At 40.3% G+C, this 25,232-nt stretch overlaps 1 protein-coding gene across 5 annotated transcripts in view; it reads left to right on the forward strand.

The window, feature by feature from the left end:
• erbin (erbb2 interacting protein) overlaps nucleotides 1-25,232 on the forward strand; it is a 234,481-nt gene that overhangs the window by 161,788 nt on the left and 47,461 nt on the right. For all 5 annotated transcript variants that reach the window (XM_073048160.1, XM_073048164.1, XM_073048161.1 and 2 more), the window contains 5 exons: nucleotides 7,373-7,517; nucleotides 13,277-13,349; nucleotides 13,573-13,702; nucleotides 15,948-16,063; nucleotides 24,292-24,361. In XM_073048160.1, the coding sequence (XP_072904261.1) occupies nucleotides 7,373-7,517; nucleotides 13,277-13,349; nucleotides 13,573-13,702; nucleotides 15,948-16,063; nucleotides 24,292-24,361 (534 nt within the window). The remainder of the gene's footprint in view (nucleotides 1-7,372; nucleotides 7,518-13,276; nucleotides 13,350-13,572; nucleotides 13,703-15,947; nucleotides 16,064-24,291; nucleotides 24,362-25,232) is intronic.

Genomic DNA, 25,232 nt, shown 5'->3' on the forward strand with positions numbered 1-25,232 from the left:
GTGTTCGTTTTGGAAGAGAGACAACCAACACCGGATTACAGTGCAGCGTGGCTTTATTGCAGAACGCGTTTTGCCTTCCCCTTACATTCTGCTCTTATTTATACTCCTTTTTCCCCCAAACCAAACCCTCGCTACACATATTTGGTAAGGCTAAACTTTGTTATACCTACCGGTATTTGGTAACATCGGACACTTGTGTCCTTATTGGCCCGATACCATTCACACACGAGTTTTACTGTTTTTTTGTTTACTGAATCGCTAGCAGTTTCGGTGCAGCGGAATCCTCAGTTTCGCTCCCTCCCTCCCTTGTACTGCTGTCTAATATCACCTGAGCCATTCCTGACCTGAACCGGCAGTCCCAAATTAATCCTAACACACGTGAGGATTTTTTAAACTTTTAATTAAATCCGTATGGTAACATAAACAAATACATATTGCAAATGCTTTTTTTCGAACCGTGCCTGTAACACGGCTACTTTTAAAATACATACCTATCGGTAACACACAAATTACGTTGGGTATACTTTTTTACTGAACAGTGCATGAACAACATTCCAACATCTCCTAACGACTGGTTAAAAAATATATATATTCTGCAGCCTACCAGGAAAAGTTATTGATCGCCTTCTTCATCTTCCTCCTGCGCACTAAAACCATCAAAGTCCTCTTCTTCAGTGTCCGAATTGAACAACCTCAGGATCTCATCACTCACTTCAGTCTCTTCGTTGTCGCTCTCACTTGAGCGCACGCAATCCTCTTCATCACGCAGCAGTCCAGCCTTTCGAAACCCGTTGGTGATGGTGGATGTTGTGACATGGCTCCAAGCATTTAGGATCCACTGGCAGACTTGAGTTAAAGATGCTCTTCGCATGTGGCCTGTTTTGGTAAAGGATTTCTCGCCGCTCGTCATCCAAGTCTCCCACTCAACGCGCAGTGCCACTTTAAATGCCCGGTTCACGCTGATGTCCAGTGGCTGCAAATACTTCGTGGTGCCCCCAGGAATCACAGCTGGAATTGAGTTTGTACTCTTGATGGCAGCTTTCACTGAATCTGTTATATGAGCCCTCATGCTGTCCATAACGAGCAACGCTTTTTTTATGTGAAAAAATCCCCCCGGTCACTTGGCGTAGCACTCTCTGAGCCAATCCTTCATTAGACTCTCCATCATCCAACCTTTCTTATTGACTTTCACCATGATTTCTTTTGGGAATTTTTCCTTTGGCATTGTCAGCCGCTTAAAAATCACCATCGGTGGAAGCTTTAGTCCGGATGCTGTGCAGCTCAGAACACAAGTAAAATGCGTTCTCTCATGGCCACTTGTTTTCAGTATGATGGACGAGTCACCTTTTTTATTAACAGTCCGAGTGAGAGGCAGGTCAAACGTCAAAGGTACTTCATCCATATTTATGATATCATCTGGCCCGATGGAATTCTCCGCTATCTTTGTTTGAGTGAATGTGCGGAAGTTAGCAAGTTTTTCCTCATGGTCGGGAGGGAGCTGCTGACAGAGAGTCGTGCGTACCCTGATGGACAGGCCTTTTCGTCTCATAAATCTAAAACACCACGATGGCCCACCTCTAAAATCTTCGATTTTCATTTTGGTGGCGATTGCTTTAAGCCTTCAGTCTGATCTGCACGGTGGAAACACCGCGGCCGCCTGCTCTCTGTGTGTTAACCCAGTCTTCAAGAAAGTTTTCAAGTTCGGGCCATCTGCTGTGATTACCTCTGAAAGCTTTTGTCGTCTTTTTGCATTGATTCAGTTCTTCGCGCTGGCGACTCCACCTTCTCACCATCGATTCATTTATGCCAAGATTACGCGCAGCAGCTCGATTTCCTTCTTCAACCGCCAGATTGCCTTTAACTTAAAAGCTGCATCATATGCTTTTCTTCGAGTGTTTTCCATGTTGATGAGGGTGAGTACAAATGGCTGATTTACAATAATTTGTGAAGTGCGCTTGATTTATCGTACAATTTCATTGGACCTCTGTGAACTACTCATCAATTTTATTGGTCTACTGTTACGAGGCAAAATGTTTTGGCGGCATGGGAAAAAACCATCTATTAGCCGCACCGTATTATAAGCCGCTGTGTTCAATGCTGTTCAAAGCATGGGAAAAAAGTAGCGGCTTATAATCCGACATCTACGGTATATTCTGTATGCTTGATCACCAGGTTGAATTATTCATAAATTTCTCGCTATATTGTGTGACAAGAGAAAAAACCTTAAGAAAACCAAAACTAGGCCTTGCCAACCAAGATGCTGATTATATGCTCATACCACTTCCCTCTGGTTGGCCTGTAACTCTCCACACTAATCCGTGTGCCTGTCCAAATGTTTCTGAAAAGTTGTCGTTGTACCAGCTTCTGTGGTGTCTTCTTCCCTATTACCCACCACCTACCCCGGACACTGTCTCTTTTTCCTCCTTCCATCGGGCAGAAGATCCACAAGTCTCAAAGCACCAGCACAAGGCTCAAGGACAGCTTTCTACCTTGTGCAATAAGACGGACTCTTCACAATCTACATTGCTATGACCTTGCGCTTTATTATCCACCTCCACTGCACTTTCTCTGTAGCTGTTGCAGGTTATTCTGCATTCTGTATTGTTTTGCCTGTTGTACCTCAGTGCACTCTGGAATAAGTTCATCAGTATGCAAGGCGAGCTTTTCACTGTACATTGGCACATGTGACAATAATAAACCAATTTCAATTTCTCTGGACAAAACATACCCATCACATCTCCTCGAATGCATTCTGTATTGTTTTCGTTTGTTCTACCCCAATGCACTGTGTAATGAATGGATCTGTATGAATAGTATCTGAATGAATGATGTGGCGGCCATTACAGAGACTTGGATGGCTCAGGGACAGGAATGGTTACTTCAAGTGCCAGGTTTTAGATGTTTCAGAAAGGATAGGGAGGGGAGCAAAAGAGGTGGGGGCGCAGCACTGTTGATCAGAGATAGTGTCACGGCTGCAGAAAAGGTAGATGCCATGGAGGGATTGTCTACGGAGTCTCTGTGGGTGGAGGTTAGGAACAGGAAAGGGTCAATAACTCCACTGGGTGTTTTTTTATAGGCTGCCCAATAACAGGGATATCGAGGAGCAGATAGGGAAACAGATCCTGGAAAGGTGTAATAAATAACAGAGTTGTCGTGATGGGAGATTTTAATTTCCCAAATATCGATTGGCATCTCCCTACAGCAAGGAATTTAGATGGGGTTGAGTTTGTCAGGTGTGTTCAGGAAGGTTTCCTGACACAATATGTAGATAAGCTTACAAGAGGAGAGGCTGTACTTGATTTGGTATTGGGAAATGAACCTGGTCAAGTGTCAGATCTCTCAGTGGGAGAGCATTTTGGAGATAGTGATCACAATTCTGTCTCCTTTACAACAGCATTGGAGAGAGATAGGAACAGACAAGTCAGAAAGCGTTTGATTGGAATAAGGGGAATTATGAGGCTATCGGGCAAGAAATTGGAAGCAGATGTTCTCAGGGAAAAGTACAGAAGAAATGTGGCAAATGTTCAGGGGATATTTGTGTGGAGTTCTGTATAAGTACTTTCCGATGAGACAGGGAAGTTATGGTAGGGTACAGGAACCGTGGTGTACAAAGGCTGTAATAAGTCTAGTCAAAAGAAAAGAAAAGGTTCAGAGAACTAGGTAATGTTAAAGATCTAGAAGATTATAAGGCTAATAGGAAGGAGCTTAAGAAGGAAGTTAGGAGAGCCAGAAGTGGCCATGAGAAGGCCTTGGCGGTCAGGATTAAGGAAAACCTCAAGGCATTCTACAAATATGTGAAGAGCAAGAGGATAAGACGTGAAAGAATAGGACCTATCAATTGTGACAGTGAGAAAGTGTGTATGGAACCGGAGGAAATAGCAGAGGTACTTAATGAATACTTCAGTATTCACTATGGAAAAGGATCTTGGTGATTGTAGTGATGAATTTCAGCAGACTGAAAAGATTGAGCATGTAGATATTAAGAAAGAGGATGTGCTGGAGCTTTTGGAAAGCATCAAGTTGGATAAGTCTCTGGGACCGGATGAGATATGCCCCCAGGCTACTGTGCAAGGCAAGGGAGGAGTCTGCTGAGCCTCTGGCGATGATCTTTGCATCATCAGTGGGGACGGGAGAGATTCCAGAGGATTGAAGGGTTGTGGTTGCTGTTTCTTTATTCAAGAAAGGGAGTAGAGATAGCCCAGGAAATTATAGACCAGTGAGTCTTATCTCAGTGGTTGGTAAGTTGATGGAGAAGATCCTGAGAGGCAGGATTTATGAACATTTGGAGAGGTACAATATGATTAGGAATAGTCAGCATGGCTTTGTCAAGGGCAGGTCGTGCCTTACGAGCCTGATTGAATTTTTTGAGGATGTGACTAAACACATTGATGAATGAAGAGCTATAGATGTAGTGTACATGGATTTCAGCAAGGCATTTGACAAGGTACCCATGCAAGGCTTATTGAGAAAGTAAGGAGTCATGGGATCTAAGGGGACATTGCTTTGTGGATCCAGAACTGGCTTGCCCACAGAAGGCAAAGAGTGGTTGTAGACGGGTTATAATCTGCATGGAGATCGGTCACCAGTGGTGTGCCTCAGGGATCTGTTCAGGGACCCTTACTGTTCGTGATTTTTATAAATGACCTGGATGAGGAAGTGGAGGGATAGGTTAGAACCATTGAATATTACAGCACAGAACCAGGCCTTTTGGCCCTTCTTGGCTGTGCCGAACCATTTTTCTGCCTAGTCCCATTGACCTGCACCTGACCCATATCCCTCCATACACCTCTCATCCATGTACCTGTCCAAGTTTTTCTTAAATGTTAAAAGTGAGCCTACATTTACCACTTCATCTGGCAGCTCATTCCACACTCCCACCACTCTCAGTGTGAAGAAGCCCCCCCCCCCATGTTACCTTTAAACTTTTCCCCCTTCACCCTTAACCCATGTCCTCTTTTTTTTCTCCACTAGCCTCAGTGGAAACAACCTGCTTGCATTCACTCTATACCCATCATAATTTTATATTCCTCTATCAAATCTCCCCTCATTCTTCTACGCTCCAGGGAATAAAGTCCTAACCAATTCAGCCTTTCTCTGTAACTCAGTTTCTCAAGTACCGGCAACATCCTTGTAAAACCTTCTCTGCACTCTTTCAACCTTATTAATATCCTTCCTGTAATTTGGTGACCAAAACTGCACACAATACTCCAAATTCAGCCTCACCAATGCCTTATATAACTTCACCATAACATTCCAGCTCTAAGTTTGCTGATGACACAAAGGTTGGAGGTGTTGTGGATAGTGTGGAGGGCTGTCAGAGGCTACAGTGAGACATTGATAGGTTGCAAATCCGGGCTGAGAAGTGGCAGATGGAGTTCAACCCAGATAAGTGTGAAGTGGTTCATTTTGGTGGGTCAAATATGATGGCAGAATATAATATTAATGGTAAGACTCTTGGTGGTATGGAGGATCAGAGGAATCTTGGGGTTCGAGTCCATAGGACACTTTAAGCAGCTGCGCAGGTTAGACTCTGTGGTTAAGAAGGCGTACAGTATATTGGCCTTCATCAATCGTGGACTTGAATTTAGGAGCCAAGAGGTAATGTCGCAGCTGTATAGGACCCTGGTCAGACCCCACTTGGAGTACTGTGCTCAGTTCTGGTTGCCTCACTACAGGAAGGATGTGGAAGCCATAGAAAGGGTACAGAGGAGACTTAGGATGTTGCCTGGATTGGGGAGCATGCTTTATGAGAATAGGTTGAGTGAACTCAGCCTTTTCTCCTTGGAGCGACGGAGGGTGAGAGGTGACCTGATAGAGGTGTATAAGATGATGAGAAGCATTGATCATGTGGATAGACAGAGGCTTTTTCCCAGGGCTGATATGGTTGCCACAAGAAGTCACAGGTTTAAGGTGCTGTGGAATAGGTACAGAGGAGATATCAGGGGTAGGTTCTTTTACTCAGAGAGTGGTGAGTGCGTGGAATGGGCTGCCGGCAACAGTGGTGGAGTCGGATATGATAGGGTCTTGTAAGAGACTTTTGGATAGGTACATGGAGCTTAGAAAAATAGAGGGCTGTAGGTAAGCCTAGTAATTTCTAAGGTAGGGACATGTGGGCCAAAGGGCTTGTATTGTGCTGTAGGTTTTCTATGTATGCAAGGCAACCTTTTCACTGTGCATTGGTGCATGTGGCTAATAAGCCAATTTTAATTGCTCTATGCAAAATTTACCCATCAGCTCTCTTTGAAATCTATCTGATCTCATTTTAAACCTATGCCCTCAAGTTTTAGAATGTGCCCTTCATAATTTTATAAAATTCCTTTCAGGTCACCCCTCAGCCAACTTCACTCTAGGGAGAATGATCCCAGTCTGTTACTGTAGCCCTCCAGTCTCAGTAACATCCTTGTGAATTGTTTCTGCAGTCACATTTTTCCTATAGTGCAACAACCAGAATTCCACACGTATTACTCCATCTACTGCTAGCCAATGTTTTTATCTTCATCTCAAAAACATAACATTGTATTTTTTTTAAAAACCTGGAAAGTTTTAGAATTATTTTAATCCAGAAGTGCTTGATATTAGAGCTAAAATCTGGATCTAAGAAGGCCTGACTGGGATCCATTTGCTTTCATCAGTTTTTGGAGTTTTTCTGTAAATTCTTTACTCAGTAGCTTCATGCTTGTCAACTGGAGTTGCAAGTTATCAGCCAATAAAGAAATTGGTCTTACAATCAAGTTATGGTATAGTTGACACCAGGTATTTGGTTTCAGACTTCAATTTTAACCAGTGTCATTGATTGGAACTGATAGCATGAGGGAATGACGGAGAACATCATTGGGAGATTAGAACTCTGCAATCTGATAGATATCATGGACCACAGTTCTTCTGAAATTCTGAGGAAGTTCACATGCTGTTGTGCTTATTTGGTTTTTAACCCATTTGTTTCTGCACTCCTGTTACTTTTTCTGTTTCCCTGAAATATGTTTGCAAGAACTCATGCTCGAGCTTTTGGATGTGATTCATTTTAGTGGCCACCATACCTGGGAATAATGATAATCTGATGTGTAATATGAGATGTTAATCAGACTTTCTCTTTACAAGCTGCACTGCACTGCTTCCTCTCTCCCGTTATCCCCAAACCCAGGGGACTTTGGACCTTAGTTTTGTCCTGTACCATTGCCCTGATCAGACTCTGCTCACTTGGGAATAGCTGTTCAGTACAAATTGCTTTTTGAATGCAACCCATTAAGTTTGCTTGTCTCAGTTGCTCAGCCATCAAGGATGTCCTTAACCTGTATTACCTGTTTGGATATAGAAATGAGCTGAGTATCACATTGCCACACTGATTTCTTTTTTTCTCCTTTTGCTCTTGTAGTTCATTGGCAAATTAAAGCAGCTGACTTATCTGGACATTTCCAAGAACAACTTGGAGATGATTGATGATTCCATTTCTGGGTGTGAGAATCTACAGGACCTCTTGCTGTCCAGCAATGTGCTTCAACAGCTACCCGACTCCATTGGTAAGTTGGTTTTTAATTGTGTATAGAATGCTTCGATGCTCTACTTTTAATATACGTATTTAGTGACAGTGATGTAAATTGAACTGCAATATTTACAATGTGTGACCATTTTATATTCACATAAGTGACCCCTGTGGGTGTTCGTGAAATACAAGTTTGAAATGTGTGGCTGTTGGTACTGTGTTTTGCACTCGACCCCAGATGGATGCTGTTTTGCTTGGGTATATTCGTGTATGGTTGAACAATAATTAAGCTTGAAATATATCAAGGGTCTGATGAAGAATCTTTTCATACTCGTTTAATAAACGGCCAGCAGGTGACTCAAGTTCAGAAAAATTCTCTTCATGACATAGCCGATGAATATTTTAAAATGAGTAATTCCATTTTACTATATTTTTGTCAAGCAACTCCTAAGATTCCACTGTTGTATGTCTTGACATGTTTCCTTTGGCAAAGCCGCTTTATTTTTAACAAACCTAATGAATAAATTGGAACAAACACATAGAATTCTGTGTATTTAAATGATGGTGTCAACCGGTAAGTTGTGCCAAAACATCAAAAATTAACAAAAATATCAGAGTAACAAAATTAACAGAGTAACAAAAATTAAATTAAATCAAAAATTAAATAAAAAAGTCCATGAAAACATGACTTTTTCGTGGTGTATTGTATGGATTAATGCCTTGTTCTCTATTTCTGCTATGTGTCAACCGGTTTCTAGTTTTCTTCGGTTTTTTTTAAATGTAATAGTTGATTTCCAGAAATTCTCCCTACAAAATTCACAGTACTGTTTCCATTCCTCAGCAACCATTTGCAATGCAGTTGTTCTGGATGCTTGAGCCAGGACAGTGATACCAATGTCACTTTTGGCATTCCTGACTAAAGGAGGTAGAATTCAGCCATTCCTGACTAAACGAGGTAGAATTCAGCCATTCCTGACTGAAGGAGGTAGAATTCAGCCATTCCTGATTGAAGGAGGTAGAATTCAGCCATTCCTGATTGAAGGAGGTAGAATTCAGCCATTCCTGATTGAAGGAGGTAGAATTCAGCCATTCCTGATTAAAGGAGGTAGAATTCAGCCATTCCTGATTAAAGGAGGTAGAATTCAGCCATTCCTGATTAAAGGAGGTAGAATTCAGCCATTCCTGACTGAAGGAAGTAGAATTCAGCCATTTCTGACTAAAGGTGGCAGAATTCAGCCATTCCTGGGTGAATGAGGAAGAGGGTACGTTCATGAATTACGGCAAAATAAAAGGCAGAAAGCGAACTTGGCAATGAGGAAAACCCAAAAATTTGGTTGAGTGACTCATTAAGTTAAGATTAAATTAAAAATTAAAATTTAAAAAAAAAAATATGAAGTGGATCACTTGCAGCTTTGTGAAACAAAATATTTTAGGAGCACAAAAACAGGAAAATCTTCAGAGTAGTTAATCAAGCTTTTTAGATTAATAACTACTCTCTCTTCTTGGCTTTAAATCTATTTCATTCACTCTGGACAGCCTCCTGTCCTCTGCCACAAACTCCATGCTAATTTGTGTGTTTTTTTTAGTGGTCTTATCTTGAAGTGATGTATATTGAGGAGGGTGGAGAATCTCTTCACCTAGCACATCAATTTTGTTCTTTTTCAATCTTTTTATTAATACCAACATATTAAGATAACAAAAATTAATACATAATTGCTGAGATTACAAAACTAAAAGTTAACATAAATGGATACATAAACAATAGGTACAAAAGAATTAAGTCTCCCAAAACCATACATGATACAAATATAATGTGTACAGACAAGAAAACTAGGTGTAACAATATGAAAAAAAAATCAGAAAAAGAAGAGAAAAAATTACATACCCCAAACAAAACAAAAGAAAACTACTCTAACAAGCTAACCACTAACTTTAAAAAAAGAGAAAGAAAAGAAACGTGGGCTGTTTATAATATCTGAGAAAAGAAAAAGAATCGAAAGTGTCATCAACTCCGATCCCCTCTACATGTATATAATCAGAAACAGAAAGAAATAGGTTTGGAAAAAGGTCAAATTACATCATATGAAAACATTGAATAAATGGCCTCCAAGTCTTTTCAAATTTAATAGAAAGATCATATATGACGCTTCTAATTTTTTCCAAATTTAAACATAACATATTTTGAGAAAACCAATGAAATGTGGTAGGGGGATTAATCTCTTTCCAATTCAACAAAATAGACCTTTTAGCCATTAATGTAAGAAATGCAGGAGATAAATGAATTGGCTCATGAACCAAAAATTGCGGCGATAGGGCGAGGTTATAAATCAATACTCAATACCATAGAAATAATATTGAAGATATCTTTCCAATATTTTTTCAAAGACGGACATGACCAAAACATACAAGTTAGAGAGGCTGTCTCAGAATGACATCTGTCACATATAGGATTTATATCGGAATAATAACGAGCTAACTTAAGCTCACTATTCCTATTGAGAAATGGGGAAAAAATTCTTCAATTAGTTAATTCATCCTCTATATGTTCCGAACATTCGTTGATACAGTTTAAAGTTGTGCACAGGGCTCATATGTTCAAGGATAAATTAGCTCATTATTATTAGCACATCAATTTTGAAAGCATCAACTTCTTCAACTTGTCAAAGATTTTTTTTAAAAACTGCTTTAAAACCAGACTGGTAGTTAAATGTATGAAATGAATCGTAGTAATTGATAAAAGATTTAAGATTCTAGATTGTTTATTGTCATTCTCCTGTACACGAGTGTAAAAGAGAACAAAATGATTGTTACTCTGGATCCAGTGCAGCGTATACAATACAGGCATAAAATACACAATAAATATGAATATAAAAGCAATCCTGTAAAACATATACAGGTGACTGTTGAATGTGGCTGGTGAGAAGCCCTTGAAAACTTAAAAGAAATAGCTGACAGTTTTACAGTTTTTTTTAGCCAATTGGAGCTCTATTGTGTAAAGTACTACAAACTGTTGTAAGTTGAGAATGAATGTTCAGGGAAGGTTGGTTGGTGGGGCTGAGGAAGGAGAAGGGGTTCATTTCAATTAAGGGGCAGAAGTGCATGAACATAATTCCAACAGAAAATTTAGAGAGTTTGAGGTAAAGAAACTAATCGAGTGGTGAGCAGAAGTCATTTAGGTTTAGTTGAGCTTGTAGTAGTCCAAAGCCTTTTAGTGATCCTTGGCCTGGAACAAGGCATTTATCTGGTTCCCCAATGTTCCCCTACAACATGAGTAGGTAATGGGTCCAGGTCCACGCCTTAGCAAGGACTTGGACCCATTGCAATTTGCCTATTGCCACAATAGGTCAACGGCAGATATAATCTCAATGGCTCTTCACAGGGCTTTAGACCATCTGGACAACACAAACACCTATGTCAGGATGCTGCTCATCGACTAAACTTCAGTGTTTAATACCATCATTTCCACTATCCTGACTGAGAAGTTACAGAACCTGGGCCTCTGTACCTCCCTCTGCAATTGGATCCTCGACTTCCTAACCAGAAGACCACAATCTGCATGGATTGGGGGTAACATCTCCTCCTCGCTGATGATCAACACTGGTGCACCTCAGGGGTGTGTGCTTAGCCCACTGCTCTACTCTCTCTATACACATGACTGTGTGGCTAGCCTTAGCTCAAATACCATCTACAAGTTTGCTGACGATACAACCAGGTGGTGACGAGAGGCTGTACAGGAGATATGCCAACTAGTGGAGTGGTGTCGCAGCAACAACCTGGCACTCAATGTCAGTAAGCGGAAAGAGCTGATTGTGGACTTTAGGAAGGGTAAGATGAAGGAACACATACCAATCCTCATAGAAGTGGAGAGAGTGAGCAGTTTTAAGTTCCTGGGTGTCGAGATCTCTGAGGACCTAACCTGGTCCCAACATATCATTGCAGTTATAAAGAAGACAAGGCAACGTCTATACTTCATTAGGAGTTGAAGAGATTTGGCATGTCAACAAATACACTCAAAAACTTCTATAGATGTACTGTGGAAAGCATTCTGACAGGCTGCATCACTGTTAGGTATGGAGGCGCTACTGCACAGGACCAAAAAAAGCTGCAGAGGTTGTAAATCTAGTCAGCTCCATCTTGGGTACTAACCTACAAAGTACCCAGGACATCTTCAAGGAACAGTGTCCATTATTAAGGACCTCCAGCACCCAGGGCAAGCACTTTTCTCATTGTTACCATCAGGTTGGAGATACAGAAGCCTGAAGGCACACACTCAGCGATTCAGGAACAGCTTCTTCCCCTCTGCTATCCAATTCCTAAGCGGGCATTGAACCCTTGAACACTACCTCACTTTTTTTTAAAGTTATTTCTCTTTTTTGCACGATTTTTAATCTATTCAATATACATAGACTGTAATTGATTTTTTTTTTCTATATTATGTATTGCATTGAACTGCTGTTGCTAAGTTAACAAATTTCACGTCACATGCCGGTGATAATGAACCTGATTCTGATTCTGATGAAGCAACAAATTAACTAGTTGGATTAATGAATTCCTGTTTTCAGTCTCGGCCAAGAACTGGGCAAGAGAAAGTATTTAGTACTTTCTGAACTTGAATGCAGAGAGCATAATAAAGAAATGAAAATTAGGGTGAAATAGTTAACAATGAGGGGGGAGCAAGCCTTAAATTTTAACTTAATATTTTCTCAAGACTAATTAATACTTGTAACTGGTGTGGCTTTAGGTATATAGAACAAAGTTTCAGTGCTGAAGTGATTTAATTGCACTTTTGGTAGATCACTTTTTACAACTGAAATGAGCAAAGTGGAACTTGCTGCATTAGTGGGAACTTGTGTTAGTACATGACTTCCTTCCTGCCCTTGTTTTTAATACCGGTCTCAGCAAAGAATTGAGGTAGCAAAACTTGCAGAGGAGTAGGGCAAATCAAGGAACAGTGTAGCGATTTCTGCTTTCAATTCTTCATGTTGAATTTGTTCCTCTTCATTTCTGGTTGTAAGAATGAGAGCTAAAAGCCGCATTTTTAACCATAAAATCTGAGCCGGTTAGAAACCTGAAACTGAGTGAACGTTAAAAAAAGATACTTTGTATTATACTATTGATCTTGCAATAACTCACTTTGAAAAACAGATTATATTTTTTAACCTGTTAGTAGAATGCCCTGTGACTCATTGCTATCTTCTGCATTGCAATATGCTGGAAGAAACTGGCTTCTGTGGAACCATCAACTTCAAATTTTTTTTGTGTTTATATTTGTTTATATTTTAATTTTTGATTTTTACAATAATTTTTAATTTTATATTTGTGTGAGAAGTATTGTTTTAAATTGAACATTTGAACTGGTTGGGCCAGAACTCAGAGTTCAGAAGAATTAGGGGTGATTATGCCAAGCATATGCCACTGAGTGAGCTTGCATGGCAAATGCTGAGGGGCGTGTTTGACTTGTTGGGGGGAAATCTTGAAGTAGGCCATAGTTTCAGAGTAAAGATTCAGAATAGAACTTTTATTTCTCTGGATTATAGTTCTCTGCAACCCCAGATAATTGTAGTAGTTAAATATTTGAGAGATTTTTTGACAAGGGGATTGTGGAGGTCGAGCAAGAAGATGGAGTTAAAAATCAGATTGGATATGAGCTGATGGAACGGCGGATTGAGTTTGAGAGGCTGGGCCGACCATTAATCTTACCTTGTATTCTTAACTTCAGTCATTCTGTACATTTGACCTACAATTCTTAAGAACCAATTCGATATAATTATAATTGTTCATTAATCTATATTGCAGGTTCCCTTAAAAAGCTCACTACACTTAAAGTGGATGAAAACCAATTAATAACTTTGCCAGAGTCTATTGGAGGGTAAGTACTTGGGATAGATCTTCCAGTTAAAGAGCTGTAACTTGTTGTGAGTAGCCAATACTTGGAGAAAATTATTTTGTAAACTCTTTAAACTTGTTGGTTATGCTTCTTGTCAGAAGAATTTTTATCTTGACTGTGGTTCCTGTCCATGGTGGAATGTTTTGATAAGTGTGCGAAACAGAGTGTTGGTTATGGAATCATTTGTTTATTTGTGTTTGTATAGGCTCTCCTGTTTAGAAGAACTTGATTTCAGTTTTAATGAAATTGAAGTTCTACCTCCTACAATTGGGCAATTACAGAATCAAAGAACACTTGCTGCAGATCATAATTTCATTACAGATCTTCCATCAGAGGTGAATTGTTAATCATGTTTAATTTTTGTTGGCACTAAGTTATAGTTCTTTTGGTAATTGTTATGAAATATACTGTTATTGAAAGTACCTTGTTTATAATCAGATATGCTGTTCCTTACCAGTGTTCCTTTTTTAAACCATATACTTCAGAATCTAAGCTGAAAGTTTTCAACCTTAATGGCCATTATCTTTAATATTGGGTGTTAGCTGGAGCTTATTCTGAACTGAAATAATCCACATTTTAAAAGTAGTCAGTTGTGATTTGTAGCATGTAGAATTAGTTCTGTAGCTGTGAATTGGTGGTAAGCTGCAGAGCAGACGAGTGAATGAGTGGCTAAAAGTGCAGCTAATATTGAGACATGGGAAAGTTAACAACATGTCTGTGTATCTCTGGGGGGGGGGGGGGGTTCTGATTTGGATGCCATGGTGGTGTACTGGTTAACGCGATGCTATTACAACTCAGGGCATCGGAGTTCAGAGTTCAATTCCAGCCCCTATAGAAGGAAGCTTGTATGTCCTCCCTGTGACTGCTTATGGGTTTCCTCCCACAGTCCAAGGATATACTGGTTAGTAGGTTAATTGGTCATTGTAACTAACTTGCCCTATGATTAGGTTAAGTAGGTGGGTGACTGAGCGAAGAGACTCAAAAGTGCTGCAAGGGCCTGTTCTGCACCATGTCTTTAAGTAAATAAAAAAAAAAATAGATTGTTAAATTTGGCAGTCAAGTTATTTGTTGTCCTACTATCAATAATGCTTTCTGGAGAATCTACATATATCAACTTTTGAACAAAGGGTGATGTTCAGGTTAAGGATTTGCTGATCGATTCATCTTTTTACATCAGCTTGTAAATTGTTCATTTTTGGATCTTCAAGTAGTAAAATTTATTGCCCATCCTGAACTGGTCCCTTGGCAAAATGATCGCGAATCCTTGGATTGGCTTGCTGCCCTTCTAATGGTGAAGGTCCCTTCATAGTGCTGTTGAGTCGAGGAATCTAGTTTCAATGGTACAATGATCAATATATCTCTGACCAATGGCGTGTGCCTTGGCTGAGAATCTGAAGGTGTTGGTGATTCGACTCATTGAGATGATTTTTGTGGTGGTAGAGTTCATCAGTTTTGGGGGTATTGCTGGAATAAGTAAAACAAGGAACTGTATTTTGCGAGAGTACTGTTTAGTCACTGCACACTGGTGAAAAGTGAATGCTGGAGTACCGGTAGTTGAGGTGCCTATTGAGTAAGCTGCTTTGTCTTGGGTAGTGCTGAGCCACAGGCAAATGCTATGTTAACCTCCCCACCTTTAAGCTTATGATCTGGTGTTTGAAATTTCCACGTGGGGGGGGGGGGGCAAAGGGATCTTCAGTACCTATTTTACGTAATTCTGTCAGGCCTTGTCCAAAGTTTGTCCATGACACCAAGTAAAATATATAATCTCTGCTCCCGTTGCAAACTTGCTCTTTTCGGAAGAATTTAGGGCAGTCACTACCACAGCATTTGTATTTCCAAGTGGAAACTGCAAAGCTAATCCTGAAGCTGTTTATTGAGGTAAATGGAATTAAGAATTTCACAGGTGATAGCTAGTAAGTTAACATCAAGTTCATCAGGGCAAATGTTAGCTTTATATTGGACACCAAAATGTTGAAAACTCATTTTGTCTTTGGTTTGGAAGTGTATGCTACAACAAGTGTATGGGACATTGGAAAAAAAGTTGAATTTCCCCATGGGGATGAATAAAGTATCTATCTATCTATCTATTGTTATGATGATGGGACAGACCTTCATGACTTACAGAATATATGGGTGGTCTGTTCTTGCACCTGAATGAAAATCACCCCTATGCAGATTAGTTTGGGCAAATGAATGATGGTATATTCTCTACCCAAATCTGGCTGAGCTTTAATTGCATGAAGGTTAAATAAATAGAAATTTGTAGTAAACTCAGCCTGTGATGTGGGATTCTACCACCACAACTCAAGTGTCACTGGAGGTGTTATGTGTTATTGAATCGAGTTCTGGCATCGTAGTACTGGTGATAGGTTTGTTGGATGACTTCTCTCCCTGAAATGCTCCTCATCACTTAACCTTGATGCTCTAATACTGTGCCACACCGGTTTCAGGAGAATTTTATGACTGTTGTGACTTGTTCGATGATTCATCCCAGTCTCTCCTTATAGTGATATAATGTTAGTGCATTAGTTTATGCTGTTGTAAATAAATGTCTCATTGAGACAGTTTGATTTATTTCAGATTGGTAACTGCAAGAATGTGACTGTACTGTTCCTGCATTCCAACAAGTTGGAGTATTTGCCCGAGGAAATGGGAGAAATGCAGAAATTGAAAGTTATTAATCTCAGTGACAACCGGTTAGTATTTCAGAAATGAACTTTTAAAATAAATACAGATATTAAAAGATTTTTAACCATTGTAGAATTTGAAAATAGTACAGAGATGAATCTATAATTCCAGAGTTTGGATTCAAACAATTCTAAGTTTACAGTTGACAGTAAACTGGTGGGAGGCAGTTAACTATTTTTAAAAAGAGGGAGAAAATAAGCGTTTTCAGAGAAGTTGTCATGCGATGGGGAGACATCCTAGGAATTAGTAAATTGGTTTATTATTGTCCTGTGTATTGAAATACAGTGGAAAAAACTTGTCTTGCATGTTGTTCATTCAAATTAATTCATTGCAACAGTGCCTTGAACTAGTTGAAGGTAAAGCAATAGTAGTGCAGGATAAAGTGTTGCAGTTCCTGAGAAACTCGGGGCAGGTGCTGTAGACAACAAGGTGCAAAATCATAATGAGGTAGATTGAGGTCAAGAGTGCATCTTGTAGTGCGAGGGATCTGTCTGATTGTCTCAGAACAGTGGGATAGAAGCTGTTTTTGAGCTTGGCAGTATGTGCTTTCAGGTTTTTACATCTTCTATCTGATGGAAATGGGGAGAAAAGAGAAAGTCTTGATGCTGCTGGCTGATTACCGAGGTATTGAAGAGCTCCCATGGAGCGGGAACTGTTTTCAGTGATCTGCTGACCAGTGTACACAACTCAAGTTTTTTGCGGTCATGGGCAAGGCAATTACCAAACAGAGCCATTATAAGAGCATGAGATACAGGAGCAGAACCAGGCCATTTGGCCCATTGAGTCTGCTCCATCATTTCATCATGGCTGACCCAATTCTCCTCTCAGCCCCAATCTCCTGCCTTTTCCCCATATCCCTTCACATCCTGACTAATCAAGAATTTATCAACCTTTGCCTTAAATATACATAAAGACTTGACCTCCACAGCTGCCTGCGGCAAAGAATTCCACAGATTTGCCACTCTCTGGCTAAAGAAATTCCTCGTCTCCATTTTAAAAGGACACCCCTGTATTCTGAGGCTGTGTACTCTAGTCTTAGACACTCCCACTCTAGGAAACATCCCCTCCACATCCTTTCAAGGGCTTACACCTTTCGATAGGTTTCAATTAGGTCAACTGCATTCTTCTGAATTCCAGTCAATACAGGCCCAGAGCCATCAAACACTATATGAGAAGTCGTTCAATCCTGGAATCGTTTTCATGAACCTCCTTTGAACCTCTTTTAGTTTCAGCACATCCTTTCTGAGATGAGGGAAGCAAAACTGCCGACAGTGCTCTATAAAAGTCTCAACATGACATCCTTGCTTTTATATTCTAGTCTTCTTGAAATGAATGCTAACACTGCATATGTTGCCTTCACCACAGACTCAACCTGCAAATTAACCTTTAGGGAATCCTGCACAAGGACTCCCAAATCCCTTTGCCTCAGATTTTTGTATTTTCTCTCCATTTAGAAAATAGTAAACCCTTTCATTTCTTCCACCAAAGTGCATGACCATGCACTTCCCAACATTGTATTTTATTTGCCATTTCTTGGCTGATTTTCCTGATCTGTCCAAATCCTTCTGTAACCTCTCTTTCCTCACAACTACCCGCCCCTCCATTTATCTTCATATCATCTGCAGATTTTGCAGCAAAGCTATCAATTCCATCATCCAAATCATTGACGTGTGAGGTAAAAAGAATTGGTCCCAACGCAGACCCCCATGGAACGTCACTCGTCTCAGAGAGCCAACAAGAAAAGACTCCCTTTATTCCCGCTCTTTGCCTCCCGCCAATCAGCCACTGTTTATCCTTTCTAGAATGTTTCCTGTAATCCCCTGGGCTCATAGCTTGTTAAGCAGCCTCGTCTGTTATCAAAGGCCTTCTGAAAATCCAATATCTACTTAAGATATTGGGACCAAAACTGTTCACAATACTCCAAGTGAGGCCTCACAGGTGCTTTATAAAGTCTCAACATTACATTACATCCTTGCTTTTATATTCTCGTTTTCTTTAAATGAATTTTAACATCACATTTACCTTCCTTACCATATGCTCAACTTGCAAATTAACCTTTAGGGAATCAATTTTCTTTGTGTATCCTGCCTGTTAGTACTTCAAAAATTCTATCAGATTTATCGGGCAAGAACTTTCCTCAAGGAAACCATGCTGATTATGGCCTATTTTATTTATATGCCTCCAAGTTCCCGGAGACCTTGTCCATAATAATTGACTCCAACATCTTCCCAACCACTGAGGTCAGACTAATTGGTCCATAATTTCCTTCCTGCGTCTCTCCCATGACACTTGCAATTTTTCAGTCTTCTGAAACCATTTCAGAGTTTAGTGATTCTTGAAGGATCATTACTGAAGCCTCCCCAGTCTCTTCAGCCACATCTTTCAGAACGCAGGGGTGTACACCATCTACCTTCAGACCTTTGTTTCCCAAGAACATTCTCTCTAGTTATGGTAACTTCATGACCTCTGATACCTGGAACTTCCACCATACTGCTAGTGTCTTCAAAAGTGAAGACTGATGCAAAATACTTATTCAGTTCATCCGCCATTTCCTTGTCACCCATTACTACCTTTCCAGCATTGTTTTCTAAAAGTCCGACATCCACTGTTACCTCCCTTTTACACTTTGTTTCTGAAGAAACCGTTGGTATCCTTTGCATTTCCTCAGCTCTGTCCAAAATGATTCAATACCTTCTGACCCTATGTCCCCTCTTTCTAATGATTTAATTTCATTTTTTGCCAACAGAATCACACTACCCCCTCTGCCTTCCTGCCTGGCATTTTGATTAAATGTGTATCTTCGGACATTAAGCTCACAGTTATAATCTTCTTTCACCTATGATTCAGTGATGCCTACAACACCATGCTTGCCAGTCTGTAACTGTGCTACAAGTTTATTGGCCTTGTTCCACATACTACGCACATTCGAATATAACACCCTTAGTCCTGTATTCACACCTTTTGATTTCTGTCTGCCTTTTATGTTGCAACTCATCCTGCTGACTGCAGTTTTGCCCTGTCATTAGTCTCTCCTTGCCAGGCGTCTTATTGCACATTGCTTCTGTTTGTAAACCAATCGTCAGCATTATCACTCCAGTTCCCATACCCTGCCAAATCAGTTTAAACCTACCCGGAAAACTCCAGCCAACCTGTCTGCAAGGATACTGGATCCCCTTGGGTTCAGGAGTATCCTGTCCCTTTTGAATATGTCATACAGTACCTTCCCCGGAAGAGATCCCTATGATCCATAAACTGAAACACCTGTCTCTTGCATCACTTCCTCAGCCACGCATTCACCTGGCAAATCATCCTAATCCTACTCTCACTGGCACGTGGCACTGGCAGCAATCTGGAAATGACTATGATGGCATCCTGTTTCTCAGCTTTCTACCTAACTCCCTAAAATCTCTTCAGGACCTCCTCACCTGGTCTCCTTGTGTCATTGGTGCCAATCTGTACCAAGACTGTTGGCTGCTCACCTTTGCCCATGAGAATGCCATGGACGAGATCCAAGATATCTCAGATCCGGGCACAAGGGAGGCAACATACCATCCGGATGGCCCTATTACACCCACAGAATCTCGTTTCTGTTGCTGTGATTAAGGAGTCTCCGATCAACACTGCGGTCCTCTTCACCTCTCTGCTCTTCTGAGCTGCAGCACCAGACTCTGCTCCAGAGACCCGGTCACTGTGGCTCCCCCACGTTGGCATGGATCTGTTCTGAGGTAGGCGAGTTGCAGTGGGTTCTGGTAGTCTGGGAGAAGGGAGGGTGACCTCTGCTCTGACCAGTACTTCCTGATAGTGGATGTCAGAGCCACCGAGCATTAGTCAATAAGGCACATTATCTTGTTTTTCTTAGGAACCAGGGTGTTAGTAGTGTTAAAGCAGGTGGGAGCCTGAATGAAGCAGGGAGAATTTAAGGGTTAAGATAGAAGAGCGTTTGAAAAATAAGGCAAAATATCGTAAATTTAGGGAAGGGAGTTGGTCTTTGAGGATTATGAAAATGAAACGGGTAGAATAACTGGTAAATGTTTCAGGAAGTCCTCAAGAAAGTCCTATGTAAAAGGGTGTGCTAAATTAAAATGCATGACGTTGCAGGTAATATTTCAGCATGGATTAATAATAGACTGACTGACAGGAAACAAAATGGGAACAATTGGGCATTTTACACAGTGGCACTTATCTGTGTTTGGGCTTCAGTTATTCATAAAGCAGAAACATGATTTGCACGACAGAACCAACAGTAAAGTTTCAAAGTTCACTGATGACACAGTTCTGTGTGGTATTAAGATCTTGAATAAAGAGACTTCAGTGCAGCTTAAACAAATTGAAAGGCTGGATTAAAGCTTGGAGTTTTACGTGCTGAACGCGATAACTGGGACGAGCAGGGAGGATGCCGTGGTCAGGATGGATCACTTGGGCTGAAGGTCCTGTTTCCACGATCCATTACTCCGATGCTCAAGTAAAATCTTGCTTGGTATATCGTGTACATTTCTAGCTTCCCTGTTTTAGCAAAGACATTGTCAAGCTAAAGAGGGTGCAGAAGAGATTTATAAGCATGCTGCCTAGACTAGACACCATGATATATAACGCAGTTGAAGGTGGGCATGCAGGTACAGCAGGCGGTGTAAAAGGCAAATGGTATGTTGGCATTCATAGCAAAAGGATTTGAGTACAGGAGCAGGGAGGTTCTACTGCAGTTGTACAAGGCCTTGGTGAGACCGCACCTAGAGTATTATGTGCAGTTTTGGTCCCCTAATCTGAGGAAAGACATTCTTGCCATAGAGGGAGTACAAAGAAGGTTCACCAGATTGATTCCTGGGATGGCAGGACTTTCATATGAAGAAAGACTGGATCGACTAGGCTTATACTCACTGGAATTTAGAAGATTGAGGAGGGATCTTATTGAAACGTATAAAATTCTAATGGGATTGGACAGGCTCGATGCAGGAAGATTGTTTCCGATGTTGGGGAAGTCCAGAACGAGGGGTCACAGTTTAAGGATAAAGGGGAAGCCTTTTAGGACCGAGATGAGGAAAAACTTCTTCACACAGAGAGTGGTGAATCTGTGGAATTCTCTGCCACAGGAAACAGTTGAGGCCAGTTCATTGGCTATATTTAAGAGGAAGTTAGATATGGCCCTTGTGGGTAAAGGGATCAGGGGGTATGGAGAGAAAGCAGGTACAGGGTTCTGAGTTGGATGATCAGCCATGATCATACTGAATGGTGGTGCAGGCTTGAAGGGCCGAATGGCCTACTCCTGCACCTATTTTCTATGTTGTCACTGTTCCCAGGAATGTAGGAATAGGAAGTGTGACTTCGCAGAAGTTTATCGAATCATGAAGTGTATAGAAAAAGTAGGAAAGTCATGGTCTTTGCCCCAGGGTTAAGGAGTCCAACAATACAGTACTCAGATACGAGATGAGAGGGGAGAGGTTCGAAGGAGCCTGAGAATAGCTTCTTTACACAGAGGGTAGTGAGTACCCGGAATGAGATGCCAGAAGAAGTGGTCGAGACGGATACAATTGCAACACTTAAGCGTTTGTCTTCGTATATTGAGGGAAGGATCTTGGAGGGGCCTGGGCCAAATGCAGGTAACTGGGACAAGCAGGGAGATGTTGAGGTCATTACTTTAGTCAGTGAAAAGACAGAATGAAACATTGACGGTAAAAACTCGTGGGTGTCCTCGTACTCGAGCAGTTAAAAAAGTAAGTAGCCTGTAAGAGGATATGAGTACAGGAGGAAGAATGTCTTGATACAGTTAAACAAGGCCACATTGAGGCCACACATGGAGCATTGTGCTGATCTCCCTACTGATAAAGGATTTACTTGCCAAGAGGGTAAATGAAGCAATGGTTCAGAAAACTGATTCCTGAGATGGCAGGAATGCTGTAAAGGGAGAGATTTACAGCAGATTTTGCATAACAAGGTTTTGCGTTTGGTAAAGCTTAAACGGAGGAGAGAGGATCTTATTGAATTTAAATGAATTCTGAGGGTCATACAGGTGGGGTATGAAGGTGTTGTCTCAGATGAGGTCTAAAGTGAGGTGTCACAATCTCTGTGAACGAGGCAAAAGATATGGGGCAAAGGAGAAATTTCCTCACTTGGAGTATTACTGATTTAAGGAATCTGCTGTCATGGAATGATGTGGAGGCCAAGTGATTGATTATGTTTGAGTGGAGTTGGCTCTCCAGACACGCAAAGCAGGGAATCTTCTGGAGAGAAAGCAGAAGCTGGTAGTGAGAGTTGATCAAGTAAAAGGTCGAACTGGCTTGAAAGACTGAATGGTACACTCCCACTTTGTTTTTCTTTCGGTTTGCAGGCTGGTGTTCAGAAGATTTTAACCTGTTTATTATTGCAATTTTAAAGCTTAAGTGCATTATACTTTCCAATTGAGCCTGTTGATCTTAATGTACTTACAGGAAATAGTACTTAATGTGTTAAATTTTATTCTTAATGAGGTTTTACAACAGTTTTTTTCAGAAATTTTTCTGGAGTATGTAAAGGAAAAGACACTTGGCATTTTCTAACAATTTTGACCTCTTCAAATTCTCATGAAAGTTAATTGCATGCTTGTTTCTTAAATATGCCATTATCTTCCTGAATTTCTTTGAAAGGCTAGTGCTTTACAGTATGATGAGATATTGTTTCCATAGATAATCTGTGTCAGCTCTATCAAAGCCTGGCATAGTTTAGAAAGACCTTCTCTTAGGGCATTCCTTAATATCTGCCAGAAGGAAGTGACCCAAGCCAATACTGAACCCCTTTCCTGATGGGTATAATTTTACATTTTGATGCCATCCTTAATTTTTCTGTTCCTTTTATCTTCTCTGAATAATTATGTCACAGATTTCTCCTTGTTTGAATAATTACGCTTGAATTCTCCATGTTTTATTCTTCCCTTGAGTGTTTCTGTATGACCTTATCAACTTGTCAACAGTGATTTGTGTATTTATACTTCTGGCCTCAACTCTTGTTCAGTTGCTCAGTTTCCAAGAATCATATATTAACTTTTATTGCATGTATTCTAGTATTGAAGCTCTTTAAACAACTATTTGTCCATTTTACATTTTCATTATTGTGTCCTTATTGTTTCTAGGACTTTGCTCAGTACTGACCATCAATTACCTTTCCCCTAGATGCTATTTGTGAATTGTACATTTGGATTTAAACTTTATATCATCAATGTGAATTATCATTCATTGATATATTTATTATTTGTCAAAGACATCTTGCAAATCAAGATAAATGATGTCAAAGCAGTTCCTGCCCTGATGCTTAGTCTGACTATTGTACTGGAGTTGGCCATTAATGGGTTGGGTGAGGCTGAACCACTAAATGGGTATACTCAGTGAAATTGTCAATTAAACTACCAGTCACTGCTTGGAATGCCTAATTTGCTTAGCAGCTATTGGAATGTGCTTGACTACTCGGCATTACGGTTTGCATTGAATATCGACACAAGTGGAAGGAGAAGCCTACTTTTATGAGACCTCTGCTGCTATGCTTGAAAATTTAAGTTAAAACATTGCCATCATATTATTTCCATTGATGTGGTTTCTAAACCTTGGAAAGCCTTAAAATGTTGCTTGTGTTCTCAAGTTTGAGAAGACTGGAAATAGCAGGACAGCGGTCATCTTTAGAGAAAGAAAATCAAAAAAAAACCTGCAGATGCTGGAAATAGAAATGGAGTTAACATTTCTTTTGGCCCGTACCCTAATCCAAGTTCTGCTGAAAGATCATTATCTTCAAACTTTACTCTTCTTTCTCGCCACAGATTGCCTGACCTGCTGAGTACTTTTTTTCTACTGACTTATTTAAGATGCAGAAGAAAATCTGCTGTTACGGAGTTTGTGAAAAGAAAGTAAATTAACACAATTTATCTGCAACTCTTATTTTGTGATGTAGGCCCAAATTATGCAGCTACACCTTATGGAAAATTGTGGTACTTTTTTTTGTATGAATGCAAGCTTGTTGCCTGTAATAGTTCGTAACTTTTGTATATTCAGTCACTGTTCTTAAAAAAAATAATAATAATTTGTCAGGCTGATTTATTCCTGACAGTCTTGTCAGAGCTGCATTTGAAATATTAATAGCTGCTTGATTTTATCAACTTGAGCATTAGTGCCTTTAACATCCAGCATAGCATTTTCTCTAAACGTGATTGTGTAAAATTTATTTTGTGAATTAAGATTTTTTTTTGTTTACTCTTTGTATTTTGATTATGTTTCCTCAGATTAAAGAATCTGCCATTTACTTTCACAAAATTGAATGAGCTAACAGCGATGTGGCTGTCTGAAAATCAGGTAAGTGAATGAGTGAGCCAAATGGTAAAGCTATGAATGTGATATGGGTATCGATTTATTACTGCCACGTGTAGCGAGGTACAGTGAAATACTCTGCCTACCAAATAGATAAATCATTTCATCACATCAGTTCATTGAGGACATACAAGGGAGAACGATAACAATGCAGAATAAAGTGTTGCTGTCAGAGGAAGTGCCCTGCAGTCTTGCAATAAGACAATTTCTGTGCTGCAGTGCTCTACGACGAACAAGGTGAATTGTAAGGTTAAGATTCCATTTTATCATACAAGAGACTATTCAGTAGTCTCAAAACAGCAGGATAGAAGCTATCCTTGAGCCTTGTGATGTTGTGTTGTCAGCTTTTGTATCTTCTGCCGATGATGAGAGAATATCTGGAATGATATCGTGCCCTCCAGTTAAGTGCATGTAATTTTCTGCAGACAAAACTGGACAGGGATGCAGTTTTCCCACAATTCAGCACTTCAGTTTTAGAATGGCTACGGCAACAGACTTTGGCCTACTGAGCTTATGTAGGCTCTGAGTACAGTCATCCCTTTAGTCACTCTCCCCCACTTTTACATGAAAGCCCTGCAAATGATTTCCTTTCAAATGCTAATTTAATTCCCCTTTAAAGCCAACCCTTTAGGCTGTGAATTCCACATATTACTCAGAGTTTAAATATTTTTTTAAAAAAAACAAAAAAAAACTTTATTCATGATCCCTTGGCGTGTTTCACCTAAAATGCTGTGTCTGTGTCTGACTGCTTCACAAGATGGTGCCAGTTGATTTTGGTACACCTGAGCTGCTGTTCATGTTGCTTATGAGTCTGCAGATGTTATTTTTCCCTCAGCCACTGGAACAACAGAACATG

This window comes from Hemitrygon akajei, chromosome 6, assembly GCF_048418815.1.
Source record: "Hemitrygon akajei chromosome 6, sHemAka1.3, whole genome shotgun sequence".
NCBI lineage: Eukaryota > Metazoa > Chordata > Chondrichthyes > Myliobatiformes > Dasyatidae > Hemitrygon > Hemitrygon akajei.